This window comes from Theropithecus gelada, chromosome 19 (assembly GCF_003255815.1).
Source record: "Theropithecus gelada isolate Dixy chromosome 19, Tgel_1.0, whole genome shotgun sequence".
NCBI lineage: Eukaryota > Metazoa > Chordata > Mammalia > Primates > Cercopithecidae > Theropithecus > Theropithecus gelada.
In genome coordinates, this window is record NC_037687.1 from 34,220,208 (window position 1) to 34,238,751 (window position 18,544).

Consider the following 18,544-nt stretch of genomic DNA (forward strand, 5'->3'; position numbering starts at 1 on the left):
TAATGTTAACTCTAAGCAACTTTTATTTTTGGTGAAAACCTTGGTAAGTAAGGGATTTTAATTATGTACTAGGTGTGGAGCCTGCCTAGGACACACCAGACAGAAGTGCAAATAGGAACTGACTCTCCAGCATAACTAAAGAGCACTATGGTTAACAGCACTATGGTTAAAAGGGGGTGTGGCGAACTCCAGAGGTCCCCAGGCCTTACCTAGAATCTACTGGCTTTAAGGGTAGGTAAATTGAACAATTTTCAAAAGTTGAAGAAACAGTTTGACCTTAAAGCATTTAGCAATCTGATATCTGACCTTAATTTAGACCAAGCGTCTACATTTTCAAGATATTTTATTTTACCAATAATCTCTAAAACTGTCTTTCTTTCCAAAAGATTACTAAAGTCACAAGAACAAACATGCATTACAGTTTCTATTTTGCTGACAAAATATTTGATTTAAGTACTTATTTTTCTAAGGCAATTAATTAGAACTCTTTTATATCTAAACATACAACACATATAAATACACAGACACACAAAAGATTCAGCACTTGTAAGATTTTTCATTTGCCAGTTTTTTAACTGGATTACTGGCTTCCAGTAATGAAGTCATCCACCCGCCTCGGCCTCCCAAAGTGCTGGGATTACAGGCATAAGCCACCACACCCAGCCTATCCACTTTTAATTAAGCTAACTTTTAACCATAGTGCTCTTTAAAAAAGAAATCCTTTCAAATCTCTTATTATCCAACTTTAGCCATGCCAAGAAGCCAATATTTCTAGCTTCTGAACTTTACCAAAGGTTATGTCCTAGGTGCATAGAAAAAGGACAATTTAAAACAGTCTGTGGAGGAGAAGAGAATAGACAAGGTCCCGCAGATATTAAACCAGAAACGACTTACTTCCTAGGTGGGGTATCAAACCCAGACTGCCACTGTGAAAGTGCAAAAACCTTAGTTACTGAGCTACAGCATGGGACGATGCCCACTTCCTTTCACAGAAGCCTAGAGTAGTTAATTTTGAGCTTGCAAGGGCTTTTAACTACTTAATATGATTTTTAGAGCTGACTATGACATGAACCCTAAAATTCCTGTTCCCTAGAAGGCAGAGACCAAGAGAAGGTACCACTACATGGTTAAAAGGCCAAGCTCCCAAGGACATAAAACAAGGGGGAGACTTCATCCAGTTTGTTTGTTTCAGGGACCTGACCAGCTTGCTGGGTCGTCTTGAAAAGCAGGCTTACAGGTGTTCTAAGCCCATGTTTTATCCTACAGAAAAATGAATTCAAAGCACAAAATACACCAGCTTAAGACTAGCCTTACAATTCTTTTTCACATTAATCAAAACTTTACAGAGGAGATAAACACTGATTTATTGATTTGTTGTTATTATTATTATTATTATTATTTTACCATTCATTCAACCATTGGCATAGAGAGAGAAATCAGAAATCTGACTGGTAACAAATTCTTACCCTTTTGCTGGCATGCGAGGCTTCTGTGTTCCCTTTCTCTGAGTGGTCCCAGTGATCTGGCTTGTGGCACCATTGCCCTGGGGGCCAAGTCGCATTATAAAGGAAAATTACTTTTTTTCATTCTGACCAGAACAAAATACATGCGATAAAACATACACATTAGCCACTCTGCTTAGCACCCAATATTAAAATGGCAAGGCTTAAATTTGCCCCCAGATGGGCCCCGTCATCTTTAATCCAGCCTCTGACTTGGAGTTTCAACATGTGGTCTCTGGGGAAGATGGTCGCCCTGAGTAACAGAAAAGATAAGAAAGGGAAATACTTTCCCAGGTAATATTTTCCCAGGAAATACTTTCCACAGGCAATACTTTCCCAAGGAAGGGGAAGTGATCAGGGAGGCCAGAGAAAGACCCACCCATTGTAGTGACACTGAAAAGTTCAGGCGGCTGCGGCTGCTGTCGTGAAGGTATTTTTTTCCGGCAGTCCCCTCAGCTCTCAAGTTTCCCCTTTTGTGGGAGGAAAAAGCTCCCCGTGTCCCATGATCCTGTACATGCCTAACCCTGTTGCCCACAGTCATCAACAAAGAATGCAAGGCAGATTAATCCAAAGAGAATAGCAGTTAACATCCCACGGTGCCAAACCTGTTCTTAGCCAGCAGAGACTTTACTGAGAGGGGTCTCTAATCCCCTAAATCTTAGAAGCGACTCTAATCCTCCTGACTTGGGCCTCTAACCCAAGGTCGGTCAAGTGTCCTTGCCTTTTATTAAGAGGGGCCTCTAACCCACTCTGTCTTAGGAGAGACTCTAACTCCCCTAACTTGAGCGTCTATCCCAATCCCATTCTTAACTTGGATACCCCACCACTTATCCAAAGTGGTCCAATCAGTGCTGCAGTCTATTTCCTTTGGGTCAGGGGGATCTCCTCAGTATTGTTCCTTTTGTGGTTTGCAAGAAAGGTGTTACTGGATCCCACCACACACCCAAAGTTAGCCTTTGGGTCGGCGGTTTCTGCAGTATAGTCTCTTCTGCGGTGGCCAGGAATATGTTACAGGAAAGGGGTCCCAATCCACACCCCAAGAGAGGGTTCTTGGATCTCGCGCAAGAAATAATTCAGGGCGAGACCATAGAGTAAAGTGAAAGCAAGTTTATTAAGAAAGTGAAGGAATAAAGAATAGCTACTCCATAGACAGAGCGGCCCCGAGGGCTGCTGGTGGCCCATGTTTATGGTTATTTCTTGATGACACGCTAAACAATGGGTGGATTATTCATGCCTCCCCTTTTCGGACCACACAGGGTAACTTCCGGACATTGCCATGGCATTTGTAAACTGTCACGGCGCTGGTGGGAGTGTGGCAGTGAGGACGACCAGCGGTCACTCTCGTCACCGTGTTGGTTTTGGTGGTTTTGGCTGGCTCCTTTACTGCAACCTACTTTATCAGCAAGGTCTTTATGACCTGTATTTTGTGCTGACCTCCTAGCTCATCCTGTGACTCAGAATGCCTTAACTGTCTGGGAATGCAGCCTAGTAGGCTTTAGCTTCATTTTACCCAGCTCCTATTTAAGATGGAGTTGCTCTGGTTCATACGCCTCTGAAAAAAACATTTAAATTTAATTATAAGAGTCTGGCCAGGCGCGTTGGCTCACATCTGTAATCCCAACACTTTGGGAGGCCGAGGCGGTCGGATCACCTGAGGTCGGGAGTCCGAGACCAGCCTGACCAACATGGAAAAACCCCGTCTCTACTAAAAATAGCCACGCGTGGGGTCTCATGCCTGTAATCCCGGCTACTTGGGAGGCTGAGGCAGAAGAATCGCTTGAACCCAGGAGGCGGAGGTTGCAGTGAGCTGAGATCGTGCCATTGCACTCCAGTCTGGGCAACAAGAGTGAAACTCCATCTCAAAAAAAAAAAAAAAAAATTTAATTATAAGAGTCATAAGTATGTGAAAAAGAGAATGATGTCTTTTTATTGCCAATGATGAATAACAGTGTTGCTAGAACACTAATTTAGCCAAAAATATTTCTCCAGAAGTATTTTATAGACAGCATCGTGTAGGAAATTGACCCCATCTCCATTCGTTAACTATTTTCAATCTCGAAATTAAATCTCTTGGGAAGTACTTTCCGCACACCTTGTTTCTATTTTCATAACCATATATATCGTCAAACCATTGAAAGCTGGACTTTATTCTCTGACTTTCATAATCATGAAAAGAAAAAAAAAAGTTACTGATGGGGACTACCAAGACTTTGCATAATATAGATATCTTTTGCATAATATAGGATTGTTAAAATCCTAACATGACTTTATTGGTCTCCTGTCTGCAACCAGTTAATGCTGGGTTGGGCCAGGGTTCCCCTCTTTCCCGTCACTTATCCATTCTTTTCAAAGCCTCACCTAATATCATGACTTGGAAGTAACAGTTTACGGTAACAACTCTCAAATTTATATACCCACTCTCGAACCCTCTGCCAATGTTGAATCATAGGTTGAGTAGATGGCACTACGCTTTGAGGTCTCACGTTTCAAACTGATCATGCTTGAAATGGGAGTACTGGGCTTCCCTGCAAGCCTGCTCCACTAGCAGCCTCCCCACCTCAGGGTATGGGAAGTCCACACGTGGCGAACGCGAAGCCTATTACATCACCCGGAAGTCCCTGCATCCTTTGAAGGCTGGGCCCGGCCAAAGGAGGCCCAATAGAGGGCGGTCTGTCCTTTCCCAGCAGGCCGGGCACACTGTCAGGCGTCCTCCTTTGGGTGGCTATTTTAACTGCTCATTTATCCTTTTCTTCTATGAAAAGATCCAGAAAAGAGGCAAAGCGAGCGAGAAGTCGCGGGCCCAGCCCCACAGCAGGGTAAGCACCTTTGTTCGGGGTCTGAATCGGGGCGACTATCCCCGCCTCCTGACCTCGATTTTCCTGAGCTTGAAGGGACCTTTCGACCCTCCGACGTGTGCCTATACTAAAGCGGCGGCCCTAAGACGACGCGGGGGTTCTGGTGCGCACTTACGTGGAGTCGGATGCGCTGGGTGAGTTCCCACACCCGGTAGATGTAAGGGAAAAACTGCATTACCCAGAAGGCACCGTCCCTTGCGTCGGCCGCGGACTCTGGGCCATTGACGGCCCAGGACAGGAGCGTTTTCTGCGGGCCAGGGCGGCGGAGGCGGGACTTCCGCTTCTTCGTGTGACGTCATCTCCGTGGGCCGGCTTGGCCCTGAAACAGTGTGGGGCCTAGAGCGCTGGGTGGGCGCGTTCTGCGGCCTGAGCAGGGAAGGGTAGTGAAGCGGTTACGCCCCTTCTCCGCGTCTTGGCGGGAGCCTGACGCCCCGCTTCTCCCCTAACGAGGCATCCCACTGGCGCCCGTCGAGGCCTAGGCCTCCGCAGCTGCCCTCCGTCTCCTCAGCCCCGACGCTGCGCCCTGGGCCTTGTGCGCATTTTTTTTGGGGGAAAACTGAGGCTCAGAGTGCGAAAGTCAGCCGAGGTCGCCCCGCCCAGGACAGAGAAGGGCTGTGGTCGGCTGATCCGCGGCATTCCCGGGATGGCGGCGGCGTGGATGGCTCCGGCGCAGGTGAGTGGACGAGGTTTCGGACTTGCTGCTGCTCTGCTATTTCTGGAGGCCTCGTGGGCAGGCTGGAAGCCAAGACAGCCACAGGATTTGTCTTTGTCGCCATCGTTTAAGAGAAATGGCCGTGGCTTGTCATTTCCTTTATCCGCAGTCCTGCAACAGTGTTGGCCTCGGATAGATGTTCAGTCCGTGGTTGAAGGAGGAGTGATGCTTCCTTCTGGGGCTCTCATCACACTTCCCCTAAATCCAGCCTTGTCTGCGGCCTGCCAGCCCCTACCCCATCCCCCTGGCCAACCACCCCGACCTTGTGTCTTTGCGTTTTTCCCTGGTCCTTTGCTCCTCAGAGCCACCAAGCTGACCGTACAGAGTCCTCTTCCATTTTCCAGCCTTTCTCCTTGACCCCCCTTTACCTCGAACACTGCCGCTGTAGTGGGGGGCCTCCGTCCCACCTCCTTCTGGCCTCTGTCCAGATGTCACGTATTTGGAGGTGCCTTTTTTGGCAACTCCGGCTAAAGTGGCACCTTACACCCTTGCCCAGAGTCTGGTATTTTTGTGTAGAGAATCTGATGGTGTTAAAGAAGCTTGTGGATTTGAGTTTGTCAAGGACGTAATGAGAACAAAGAAAAATAATTAGAAAGAATGATATTAACTGACTGTCGTTGAGTCCTTGCTGTGGGCTGATTGGTGGGTAATATTTAACCCTCTGCTCGTGTAATCCTGATTTTTTTTTTTTTTTTTTTTTTTTTTTGAGACGGAGTCTTGCTCTGTCGTCCAGGCTGGAGTACAGTGGTGTGACCTTGGCTCACTGCAAACTCCGTCTTCTGGGTTCAAGCGATTCTCCTGCCTCAGCCTCCTGAGTAGCTGGGAGTACAGGTGCACGCCACCACGCCTGGCTAATTTTTGTATTTTTAGTAGAGACGGGGTTTTACCATGTTGGCCACGCTGGTCTTAAACTCCTGACCTCAGGTGATCCACCCGCCTTGGTCTCCCAAAGTGCTGGGATTACAGGTGTAAGCCGCCGCACCGGCTTAATCCTGAACTCTTTAGAATTAGGTTATATTGTCATCATTGTTTTACACAAGAGCAATTTGAGGGTCACAGACGTTCAATTACTTGCCTTGCATCACTGTAGCTCTTAAGTATCAGAAACTAACAATTGGTATGTTTACCATCATAGTCTGTGTTTTTAACCTCTTCTTTACCTGCAATGGTTAGGGAGGCCTGGGGGTGACACCTAAAGTAAACTTTGCAAGATGAGGCCTCCTTCTAGCCGTGGTCTTGGGCATGAGGAGTCATGGCCTTTCATACTGGTGGAACTGTGTAGACTTAAAAAATGGTATATTGGTTGTTTAAGGAGTTCCCAGGGGACCTGTGTGGCTTCCACGGTGGTTTTATATGTGGTTCCCCTTACTCCCTTACCTGCTGACATATTCTGAGAGGGCACGTTTGTATGGTTTTGTTGCTGAATGTACTCTCCTACTCAGCCAGGATAGATATAATCTGCAGATGGGCCCATATTCTCATGGCTACAACCTGCTGTGCCTTCTGTGACTCTCGTTTGCTTGCTGCTGGAGTATTCTGGCTTCAGGGTTACCTGCTAGTAGGACTCAGGTAGAAAAGGAAGTGATGGCTCATTGTGAATTCTCCCTGGAAGCAGGTCCAGGCCCTCACACCTGATCAGGTGCCACCACCTCAGGTGATTCTTTGGTGAGGTGGATGATGATGACTACACTTCTCTGCAATTGTCCATGGGAGTGGCTGAAATGGATATATGGATTTGAAATGCTTCGTCCTCATTAACTGCATTAACTTTGCTAGTAGAGAAATGTCAGGTTACATAATTAGACCAGAGGGCCCTGGGCTTAAATCCTGCCTCTGTTGATAAGACCTGTGACTCTGGGCTGGGCATGGTGGCTCACACCTGTAATCCCTGCACTTTGGGAGGCCGAGGTGGGTGGACTGCTTGAGCCCAGAAGTTCAAGACCAGCCTGGGCAACATGGGGAAATCCTATCTCTACAAAAAATACAAAAAATTAGACTGGTGTGGCATCTTGTGCCTGTAGTCCCAGCTACGCAGGAGGCTGAGGTGGGAGGATCACTAGACCACAGGAGGTCAGGGCTGCAGTGAGCCGACGTTGTGCCACTGCACACCAGCCTGGGTGACAGAGTGAAACCATCTGGAAAAAAAAAAAAAGACATGAAGACATGTGACTTTGGGTAGACTGGTAGAGCTTCTGGGACCTGAGATCTGGGCCTCAGGTCTCTGAGTGTGACATAGAGATGATGATGGTAAATTCAGATGCCGTGTGTAGCCTTTGCCTCGGTGTTTTTTTGGTTTTTTTTTTTTTCTTTTTTTACAAACAGTTTTTCTTTGTTTCATTTTCTTTCCTTTTTCTTTTTTTTTTTTTTTTTTTTTTTTTTGAGACAGAGTCTAGCTCTGTTGCCAGGCCAGAGTTCAGTGGTGCGATCTTGGCTCACTGCAACCTCCGCCTCCCGCGTTCAAGTGATTGTCCTGCCTCAGCCTGCCAAATAGCTAGGACTTACAGGCACACACCACCACGCCCAGCTAATTTTTGTATTTTTAGTAGAGATGGGGTTTCACCTTGCCGGCCAGGATGGTCTCGATTTCCTGACCTCATGGTCTGCCCACCTCGGCCTCCCAAACTGCTGGGATTACAGGTGTGAGTCACCATGCCCAACCTACAAACAGTTTTTCTTTAGTTCTTTTGACTATTCTTTTTTTTTGGAGGGTGGGGGGGGACAGAGTCTCACTCCATTGCCCAGGCTGGAGTACAGTGGCATAATCTTGGCTCACTGCAACCTCTGCCTCCCAGGTTCAAGCTATTCTCCTGCCTCAGCCTCCCTAGTAGCTGGGATTGCAGGTTTGTGCCACCACACCTGGCTACTTTTTGTATTTTTAATAGAGCCGGGGTCTCACCATGTTGGTCAGACTGGTCTCGAATTCCTGACCTCAGGTAATCCACGTGCCTCAGCCTTCCAAAGTGCTGGGATTACAGGCGTGAGCCACCATGCCCAGCCTTGACTATTCTTGATGAGGTGGGAAACACGGTTATACTAACCTGGAAATCGAGGCTCAGCGAAATGAAATGAGGTCCCTAAGGTCACATAGCAGGCACATGTTGATTTCAGGAATTTGGTTTTAAACCTCAGGAGTCTGGCTCCTGAGCTGGGGACTTTCAGTCACTTTACCATGGCATGTAAACCTGTCAGCATGAGGCAGGCACACAGGGAGGATCGGTAAGACTCAGGTACTGTTCCTGTTATTGTTGCTGGTGTTGATTTGTTATTATTATTCTTTCCCATTCCTCTGATATGTCAGAGTGCTTACTGTCTGTGCCTCTCAGTCCGCTTCGGATTGTCCTAACCTTATTTCTGTGTCAAGTTCTAGTAGTTTCCTGCATAGGAGGCTTTTTTTTTTTTTTTTTTTTTTTAAGATGGAGTCTTGCTGTGTTGCCAGGCTAGAGTGCAGTGGCACGATCTCAACTCACTGCAGCCTCCACCTCCCAGGTTCAAGCAATTCTGCCTCAGCCTCTTCTGTCTCCTCTTCGCTGCTGTAATCCACGCAAGGCAGTGTCCACATTCCCCTTGATCCTAGCACAGATCTAGGCCCTTTGGAGGTGCTTGGTGATTTGGCCTTTGATTCTCTGTGCATCTTTTGCAGTGCTGGAGTGACAGGTTCTAATCCTATTCCACAGTTGCAAAGGAAACATTACTGGCTCTGTTTGACTTTTCAGGAGTCTGTGACCTTCGAGGACGTGGCTGTGACATTTACCCAGGAGGAGTGGGGGCAGTTGGACGTGACCCAGAGGGCCTTGTACGTGGAGGTGATGCTGGAGACCTGTGGGCTTCTGGTCGCACTGGGTAAGGCCTGTCCTCTCCTCTCCAACATCAGGGGCACCTGAAAGCAGCTTCATTCTAGCCTAATTCAGCTTCATTCTGGCTTCAGGCCGGGCTAGTGGAATAGGTCTTGGGAGCCAGCCCTCCTGTTTCCCAAAGCTGGACTCAATTTTTTTTTTTTTTTTTTTTTTTTTTGAGACACAGTTTCGCTCTTAGTGCCCAGGCTGAAGTGCAATGTCATGATCTCGGCTCACCACAACCTCTGCCTCCCAAGTTCAAGCGATTCTCCTGCCTCAGCCTCCAGAGTAGCTGGGATTACAGGCACGCGCCACCACGCCCGGCTAATTTTGTATTTTTAGTAGAGATGGGGTTTCTCCATGTTGGTCAGGCTGGTCTCAAACTCCTGACCTCAGGTGATCTGCCCACCTTGGCCTCCCAAAGTGCTGGGATTACAGGCATGAGCCACCACGCCTGGCCTCATTATTTTGACTCACTTGATTCTTCCTGATCTCTTTGTGTCTTACTTAGAAAGGGTTGGCTAAGAAATGTAGTTTGCTTTTGGTCACAGCCAAAGGAGAGGGATCCGTTACCAGGAAATGGGGATGTTTTGTAGAACCCAAAGGTGGGATTTGCAGCCAGGCCCCTTGTGGGACTAACACTGGGTATCTTGTGCTGGCTTCCCTTTATGGGTCTGCTCCTGTCACTGTCTTTTCATAGTGGCTTTTTCTGGCTTAGCTATTGTGTGGAATAAAGTGACCATCTAGTTCTTGTTCTCTGAGACTCACACATTCCTTGGCACTACTACTTCCTACATATTTTTGTTGTTTCTCTGTTGATACTCTTCTCACTTAATTTTCCCAGCATCCCCATCCTCAGTGAGTAAGGATAATAGGGCCATTGCAATGAACACCTCAGAAAATTCATTCATTCGGTTTAACAGATATACCTTCATTGTGAGACGCTGTTTGTTGCATTTTTTTCTTGATAAAAGTTCTTTCTTTTGTGAAGTGTTGATTTTGATGTTTGTGCAAATGTCTGTATGTGGCAAAATTGCTGTTTGGAGTTCCCTCCCAGTTTTTTATTTTTCAGTGGTTCATGAAATGTCGAAGTATGGAGTCACCACGTCTACCCCTCACTCTGCTGCCCGGTTCCCTTAGGATTGAGTTTTTCCACTCGTATCTCCCATTCTTCTTTATAGCCTCCTTGTTTTGAGACTCCTGGCACCATACAGGGGAGTTCTTCATTTCCTCTGAGCACAGCACTTGGGAGACCAAGGTCTGATGCCTCAGAGTCCAATCCTAGCTCTACTCCTTGTCAGCTGTGTGTTCCTGGGCAAAGTACTGAACTCCTCTGTGCCTCAATTTTCTTTTTAGAATTTTTTATTTCGTTATACCCATGCTAGTGCCGAAAAGTGCCTCAATTTTCTCGTGGGTAAAATGGGACAATATGTGGCAAAAAAGGCTTACCTTTGTTTCACTGCACTTTGCTTTACTGCACCTAGCAGTTACTGTATTTTTAGAAGTTGAATGTTTGTGGCAACCCTGAATTGAGCAAGTCTGTCCCAACCATTTTTCCAATGGCATGTGCTCACTTTTTGTCTGTGTCACATTTTGGTAATTCTTGCAGTATTTCCAATGTTTTTTATTAATAGTTTATCTATTGCGGTGATCTGTGATCAGTGGTCTTTGATGTTACTGTTGTAATTGCTACGAGGCACCTCGAACTGCACCATGTAAGACAGCTTTATCGATAAATGTTACGTGTTTTCTGACTGCTCCACTTACTGGCCATTCCCTCTCTGTCTGTCTCCTTGGGCTTCCGTAGTCTCTGAGATACAACAGTAATGCAGTCAAGTCAATTAATAACCCTGAAATGGAAGCCAGATGCGTCTAATCCCAACTACTCTGGAGGCTGAGATGGGAGGATTGCTTCAGGCTAGGAGTTCGAGACCAGCCTGGGCATCATAATAAGCCTCCATCTCTTTCACTTTTTGAATAAGCTATAACTCATATGCTGTGTTGTGCAAAAATCTTAAGAAGTCCATTCACTGAGACCGGGTGTGGCGGCTTACACCTGTAATCCCAGCACTTTGGGAGGCTGAGGCGGGTGGATCTCCTGAGGTCAGGAGTTCGAGACCAGCCTGGCCAACATGACGAAATCCCGTCTCTACTAAAAATATGAAACAATTAGCCAGGCGTGGTGGTGCACACCTGTAGTCCCAGCTACTCGGGGGGCTGAGGCAGGAGAATCGCTTAAACTCAGGAGGCGGAGCTTGCAGTGAGCCGAGATGGTGCCACTGCACTCCAGCCTAGGCGACAAAAGGAGACTCTGTCTCAAAAACAAACAAAAAAAAGACAGAAGTCCATTCACTGAATTTTTGCTTATGTATAAACCAAAGTAACTGCCACCTACATCAATACATAGGCGATCTCCAGCTCCTCATCAGGGTTTTATGCCCTCGATAGCCTCTTTAATTCTATTCGCTCGTATTTAGACTTCAAGAGCACAGATTGGTTGGCTGTTGTTGAACTGCACAGTATGTTCTCTGACATATCTGTCTTTTGATCATCACGTCTGTGTTATTCTTTTCACGTGTTTATATGCAGTCGGAGCTGGTTCATTCTCAGTATGTTGTAGTTTCTCATTGTATGTGAAACTGCCATTCATTCGTCCATTACTCTGCTGATGGATGTTCCTGTTGTTTTCAGTTTTTGGATATTATGAAGGATGTTGCTGAGAGTATTCTTGTTCATATTTTCTGGTGGATGTAAATACTGGTTTCTGAATTTTCTGTTAACAGTAAATTCTGTTAGAATATACTCTAATGTGTGTACACATCAGGTCATGGAGTAGGTTGTATATTCAGCTTTCTTTTTTTCTTTATTATCTTTCGTAGAGATGGGGTCTCACTGTGTTGCCCAGGCTCATCTTGAACTCGTGGCCTGCACTGATCTCCCCTCCTTGGCCTCCCAAAGTGCTGGGATTATAGGCATGAGCTACCCTGTGTGGCCATGTTCAGCTTTAAAAGAAACTGCCCAGCAGTTCTGCAGAATGTACCATTTCACTTTCTGACCATGGACATGTGAAAGCTTCCAGTGCTCCACATCTTCATCATCACTTGGTAACATCATTCCCTTTTGGGAGGTCTAGGCAGGCAGATCACTTGAGGTCAGGAGTTACCAGCCTGGCCATCATGGTGAAACCCCATCTCTACTAAAAATAAAAAAATTAGCTGGGTGTGGTGGCAGGTGCCTATAATCCCAGCTACTCAGGAGGATGGGGTAGGAGAATCGCTTGAGCCTGGGAAGTGGAGGTTGCAGTAAGCCAAGATCACACCACTGTACTCCAGACTGGATGACAGAGCGAGACCCCATCTCAAAAAAACAAACAAACAAAAAAACATCATTTCATTTTACTGTTTGAGTCCCTGTGGTAGGTTTCTCTGTATCACAGCACGGAAACCATTGTAAGGTCACTCCTTTCATTCCTAATTTTCAAATACAACAGTGACCATAATGATAACTGATGATGACCCACAATTTACCGATCTCTTATGTACTGTCTAGCACTGTGCCAAGTGCTTTATATAAATTTTCCCCTTTTTTAAGAGACAGGATCTTGCTCTGTCACCCAGGCTGGAGTGCAGTGGCACCATCGTAGCTTACTGTAGCCTTAAACTCCTGGGCTCAAGCAATTCTGCAAAGTAGCTGGACTACAGGCTCACACTACAATGTCTGGCTAATTTATTTATTTTTTTGTAGAGATGGGGTATTGCTATATTGCCCAGGCTACTCTTGAACTCTGGGCCTCAAGCAATTCTTCTGCCTTAGCCTCCCAAAAGTAACGGGATTACAGGCATGAGCCACTGTGCCCAGCCAATAATTTTCCTATTTAACCATCATCACACCCTGTGAGACAGAATCTGAGAGTTTCTGTTTTTCAGATGAGGAAGTGGAGACTAAGATCAGCTAAATGATTTATCTGACATCAGCTGATTTGGTGCAGGCAAGATTTGAACTGAGATGTTCTGACTCCAGAGCTACACTCTTAACCTCCCTTTAGTATGAACTCACAATTCAGCACAGTTTTCCTATTTTGTGCTTCAGTATTGGGCCCTCTTAGATTCTCTTTTTCTATTCTCTCTGGACTTTGGTTCTCTTCTTACTCTGATCTTCACTTTTATGTTGGCTTCATCAGTTATCTCATAGCCAATCCTTGTTACTCTTAAATACTCTCCAAGGCTAATCCACACATTCCTTTTATTTATTATTACTATTTTTTTTAAGAGATGGGATCTGGCTATGTTGCCCAGGCTGGTCTTGAACTCCTGGGCTCAGCTTCCTGAGTAGCCAGGATTACAGGCAGTACCTTTCAGATTGTGTCTTTTTCTAGTGTTTTCAAGTTACTGTTTCTCAGGGTTGTATTGAATTTCTGGATCAGTTTTGAGAGAATTGATAACTTTATATTATCAATTTCTTCATTCAGGTAGATCTTTATTGTCTTGATATAAAGTTTTATTATTTTCTTTTTTTTTTTTGTCTTTAGACGGAGTCTCACTGTCTCCGAGGCAGAAGTGCAGTGGCGCGATCTCGGCTCACTGCAAACTCCACCTCCCAGGTTCACGCCATTCTCCTGCCTCAGCCTCCCGAGTAGCTGGGACTACAGGCGCCCGCCACCACGCCTGGCAAATTTTTTGTACTTTTAGTAGAGACGGGGTTTCACCGTGTTAGCCAGGATGGTCTCGATCTTCTGACCTCGTGATCTGCCAGCCTCGGCCTCCCAAAGTGCTGGGATTACAGGCGTGAGCCACTGTGCCTGGCAGAAGTTTTATTACTTTCTTTTTTCAAGATCCAGTTGTTTGTTAGCCTTTTCGCCTATTTTTCACCCTGACACAGTGGATTCTATATGTCTACCAGGATTCTGTTCACCCTCTGTCCTAGGAGCTCTGTCCTAGGAGTAGCCGTGGCCATCCCTGGCTGTCCCTGAGGCAGAATCTTGAGCATCAGCTTCCTCTCTGCCCCTTCCTGTCACTGAATCCTGACCAGCCTTAACTTCTCATGGGGCTGCCTCCTCTCACTGCAGTCCCCTAGATTCGCTGAAGACTCTGTGTCTTTGTATATTCTATGTCCTAAGGCTAATATGTGCTTCTCACTTTAAGCTCATGAAGCATCCTCTGGGAAGCTTCCTTGGCCTCTTCCTGTCCCTGCCCCATCTAGGCTACATTAAGTGCCCCTTCCCTGGCCTCTTGTAGCACCTTGACATGTTCTTGAGCAAGCTCACCATACCTTGTCATCATTATGTTGTCCACCTAGTCTCATCTTGACTGTGAGTGGGGATCTCTATTCCAGTCTGTACTCTGCTTGAGCTTCTCCCCCTGGGTTTCTCTTTAAAAATTTCAAGAGTTGGCCAGGCACGGTGGGTCACGTCTATAATCCCAGCACTTTGGAGGCAGAGGTGGGCGGACTACTTGAGCCCAGGAGTTCGAGACCAGCTTGGGCAACATGGTGAAACCCCATCTCTTTAAAAAAAAATACAAAAAATTTAGCCAGGCGGGGTGGTTCACGCCTGTAATTCTAGCATTTTGGAAGGCCAAGGTGGACAGATTACCTGAGGTCAGGAGTTCCAGACCAATCTGGCCAACATGGTGAGACCCTATCTCTAAAAATACAAAAAAATGAGCCCAGCATGGTGGCGCACACCTGTAATCCCAGCCACTCGGGAGGCTAATTCAGGAGAGTCGCTTGAACCCAGGAGGCAGAAGTTGCAGTGAGCTGAGATCATGCCACTGCGCTCCAGCCTAGGCAACAGAGTGAAATTCCATCTAAAAAAACAAAAACACAAACAAAAAAGCCAGGCGTGGTCCATATGCCTGTAGTCCCAGCTACCTTGGAAGCTGAGGTGGGTGGATCCCGGGTGATCTGCCTCAACCTCCCAAACCAAAGTGCTGGGATTTTAGGCATGAGCCACCGCGCCTGGCCTTTTTTTGAGATGGGTTTCCCTCTGTCACCCAGGCTGGAGTGTAGTGGCTCAGTCTTGGCTCACTGCAGCCTCCACCTCCCAGGTTCAAGCGATCCTTCTGTCTCAACCTCCCAAGTAGCTGGGATTATAGGCGCCTGCCACCAAGCCTGGCCAATTTTTGTATTTTTAGTAGACGTGGGGTTTCACCATGTTGGCCAGGCTGGTCTCGAACTCCTGACCTCAAGTGATCCACCTGCCTCAGCCTCCCAAAGTGCTGGGATTACAGGCATCAGACACTGTACCCAGCCCATCAAATCATAGCTATTTTCAAATCATCACTATTTTCATCTTACTGTTCTCACCAAAATGGTGGTTTCATTTCTTCTATACTATCTTAATAAGCTCTTTTGTGTATTGTATTCCCTTCAGGTGACAGCACAAAACCTGAGACTGTAGAGCCTATCCCTTCTCACCTGGCCTTGCCTGAGGAAGTCTCACTGCAGGAACAACTGGCACAGGGAGTCCCAGGATACTCCTATTTTGGGCAGGCCATGGATCAGGATGGGCCATCTGAAATGCAGGAATACTTTTTGAGACCAGGGACAGACCCACAGAGTGAGAATCTCCATGGGAAAATGAGCCTTGAAAATGAAGGTTTGGCGACAGCTGATGGTATATGTTCAATGATGATACAGAACCAAGTCTCACCAGAAGATGCTCTTTATGGATTTGACTCATATGGACCAGTTACAGATTCCTTGATTCACGAAGGGGAAAATTCCTATAAATTCGAGGAAATGTTTAATGAGAATTGCTTCCTTGTTCAGCATGAGCAGATTCTCCCTCGTGTGAAGCCCTATGATTGCCCAGAATGTGGGAAAGCCTTCGGCAAGAGCAAACATCTCCTTCAGCATCACATCATCCATACTGGGGAGAAGCCCTATAAATGCATGGAGTGTGGGAAAGACTTCAACCGCAGGTCACACCTCACACGGCACCAGCGGACTCACAATGGAGATAAGCCCTTTGTGTGCAGTGAATGTGGAAGGACCTTCAACCGCGGGTCACACCTTACACGGCACCAGCGGGTTCACAGTGGAGAGAAGCCTTTTGTGTGCAATGAATGTGGAAAGGCCTTTACCTACCGCTCCAATTATGTTTTGCATAACAAGAGCCACAATGAGAAAAAACCCTTCGCATGCAGCGAATGTGGAAAAGGCTTTTATGAGAGTACAGCCCTCATTCAACACTTCTTTATCCATACTGGGGAGAGGCCCTTTAAGTGTCTTGAGTGTGGGAAGGCCTTCAACTGCAGGTCACACCTCAAGCAGCATGAGCGGATTCACACTGGTGAGAAGCCCTTTGTGTGCAGTCAGTGTGGAAAGGCCTTCACTCACTACTCCACTTACGTCTTGCATGAAAGAGCCCACACTGGAGAAAAGCCTTTTGAGTGCAAAGAATGTGGGAAAGCCTTTAGCATTCGAAAAGACCTCATTCGACACTTCAACATCCACACTGGAGAGAAGCCCTATGAATGTTTACAGTGTGGAAAGGCTTTTACCCGCATGTCAGGGCTGACAAGGCACCAGTGGATTCATACTGGAGAGAAGCCCTACGTATGCATCCAATGTGGGAAAGCCTTTTGTCGGACCACAAACCTCATTCGACACTTCAGCATCCACACTGGAGAGAAACCCTATGAGTGCGTGGAGTGCGGGAAGGCCTTCAACCGCAGGTCACCCCTCACAAGGCACCAGCGGATTCACACCGCAGAGAAGTCCCATGAACGCATCCAGAGTGGAAACGTTTCTTGCGAGAGCACAGATCTCGTTCAACACTCCATCATCCAGACTGAGAGTAGCCCAGTGAGTGCAGTGAATATGGAAACGCCTTCAATTGCCGCTCATTCCTCCTCACTCGACATCAACGGATTCATCCTGGGAGAAACCCTACCATTGTAACAGATGTGGGAAGACCTTTTACACACTTCAGTCAACATCCACGAATTCCTGTTAGGAAAAGAGTTTTTGAATATCACCACTTGAAGAAAATCTGTGGTGAGAGGAAACATCATACCGTCTGGTCATTCATACTGAAGAGAAGCTTCATAAGCATCATCTCTGTGTGAAAACCTGTTTTAGATAATCATTTGTCATCTAAACAATTATGTTAGAAATTGACACAGCCAAGAGTCTTATTCTACATCTGATAATTCGCCCATGAGAGAGACCCAGTGGTTATTGTGCACTTAGGAAAACCTTCAGCCACATCTTTCTTGTTAGTTTACAGTGAAATGTTATCTCAGGGACATTCAAGCAAAGGAGGAGGAGTAATAGGGAAGAGAAAGAAATGGAAGCACAGCTTCTTTCAGACTTCCCTGACAAGCCCATGGCAATTTGTCATCTCCTCGTTATTTTATTTGGGAGAGGAAAATGTTTCAGAAACAAAAGAGCCTCATCCCCTTTATTTTCCCTGTGTATACATTCACTGCTGTCCAGTGCTGTAGACAAATGGTTTGTTTGAAAACATTTTGTGAAAGCCTATTTTGTTCCACAGCATTGTCTCCACTCTTGAGGAGCAGAAGCATATATCTTTATGAGAAAGATGGAGGCTTGAGTTATGAAATACTTTGACATTTAAGGAGATAAGGATGTACATATGAATGGGCACATTTTACTGCACACTTCAAACGCTTTGATTTTTTTAAAAAATTGTTTCTTCATGTGTCTTTAACCACCCGGTACACATACTTTTTTCTTGATCTGGATCTACTTGTTAATTTGTTTTCCTTTATTTTTCTGCGGGATGGAGATGATATTGTAGCTGTTTGTACATAATGTAATCCAGGGAGTCCTAGTTCTTCCCTCTGATTGTGGCTTCTCAGCTTCTTTACTCCTCTTTAGAGAGAGTAAATAGTTAAAAGTTCACCTCAGCAATTTTCTAGAGGACATTTTGGAACCAAAAATGAAATAAGACATGTAGCTAAATTAAAGGATTATGATAAACTCAGAAAATAAACACAAAGAAGGAATCTCATTTTTCAGTCTTACAGAAGATTGTGTGTAGGCTGACTGTAAAGTGACTGGAATTTTAACAGGTGAACCTGCATGTGTATATGCAGGTAGTTGTCACTACGGATTTAGTCCAGTCATAGTAATTAATATGTTTAATCAGAATATTTTGGAATTTCTCTTTTGGTATTCTTTTTGTTTCTTTTATTGTTTTTAATTGACACATAATGTTTATGGGGTTCGGTGTGATATTTCAATATATGTGTGGTAAGAGTAATGATCAGGGTAATTAGCATATCCATCTCCTCAAGCATTTATCATTTCTTTGTGTTTAGCAACATTCACAGTCTGCTTTTCTAGCTATTTGAAAATGTATAAAATGTATTGCCAATTGTACTCATTCTGCAGTGCCACAGAACACTACAACTTATTGAAATGGAATCTCACTTGCTGTAATTTTGTATTTGTTAACCAATCTCTGTCTGCCTTGCTGCTATCCTTCCCAGCCTCTGGTTACCACCATTCTACTCAACTTTTTATGCTTCCATATGAGTAGAAACAGAGAGTATTTATCTTTCTGTGCCTAGCTTATTTCACTTAATGTCTTTCAAGCTCATTCATGTTGCTGTGAATGACAGGTTTATTTTTCATGGCTGAGTAGTATTCCATTGTGTATATATGCCATGTTTT

The 18,544-nt window shown here is 45.7% G+C and overlaps 1 protein-coding gene across 3 annotated transcripts; it reads left to right on the plus strand.

The window, feature by feature from the left end:
- The first annotated feature begins 4,165 nt into the window (after positions 1-4,165).
- Positions 4,166-18,137, plus strand: ZNF460 (zinc finger protein 460). Of its 3 annotated transcripts, none has more exons than XM_025367736.1 (3): positions 4,166-4,318; positions 8,783-8,909; positions 15,273-18,137. In XM_025367736.1, the coding sequence occupies exons 2-3, from the start codon at positions 8,876-8,878 to the stop codon at positions 16,802-16,804; spliced, it is 1,566 nt and encodes a 521-aa protein (XP_025223521.1). In that variant the 5' UTR covers positions 4,166-4,318; positions 8,783-8,875; the 3' UTR covers positions 16,805-18,137. The 3 variants fall into 3 exon arrangements, with proteins under 3 accessions (XP_025223521.1, XP_025223520.1, XP_025223522.1); XM_025367735.1 differs by lacking the exon at positions 4,166-4,318 and adding an exon at positions 4,652-5,030; XM_025367737.1 differs by lacking the exon at positions 4,166-4,318 and adding an exon at positions 6,113-6,186.
- The last annotated feature ends 407 nt before the right edge of the window (positions 18,138-18,544 follow it).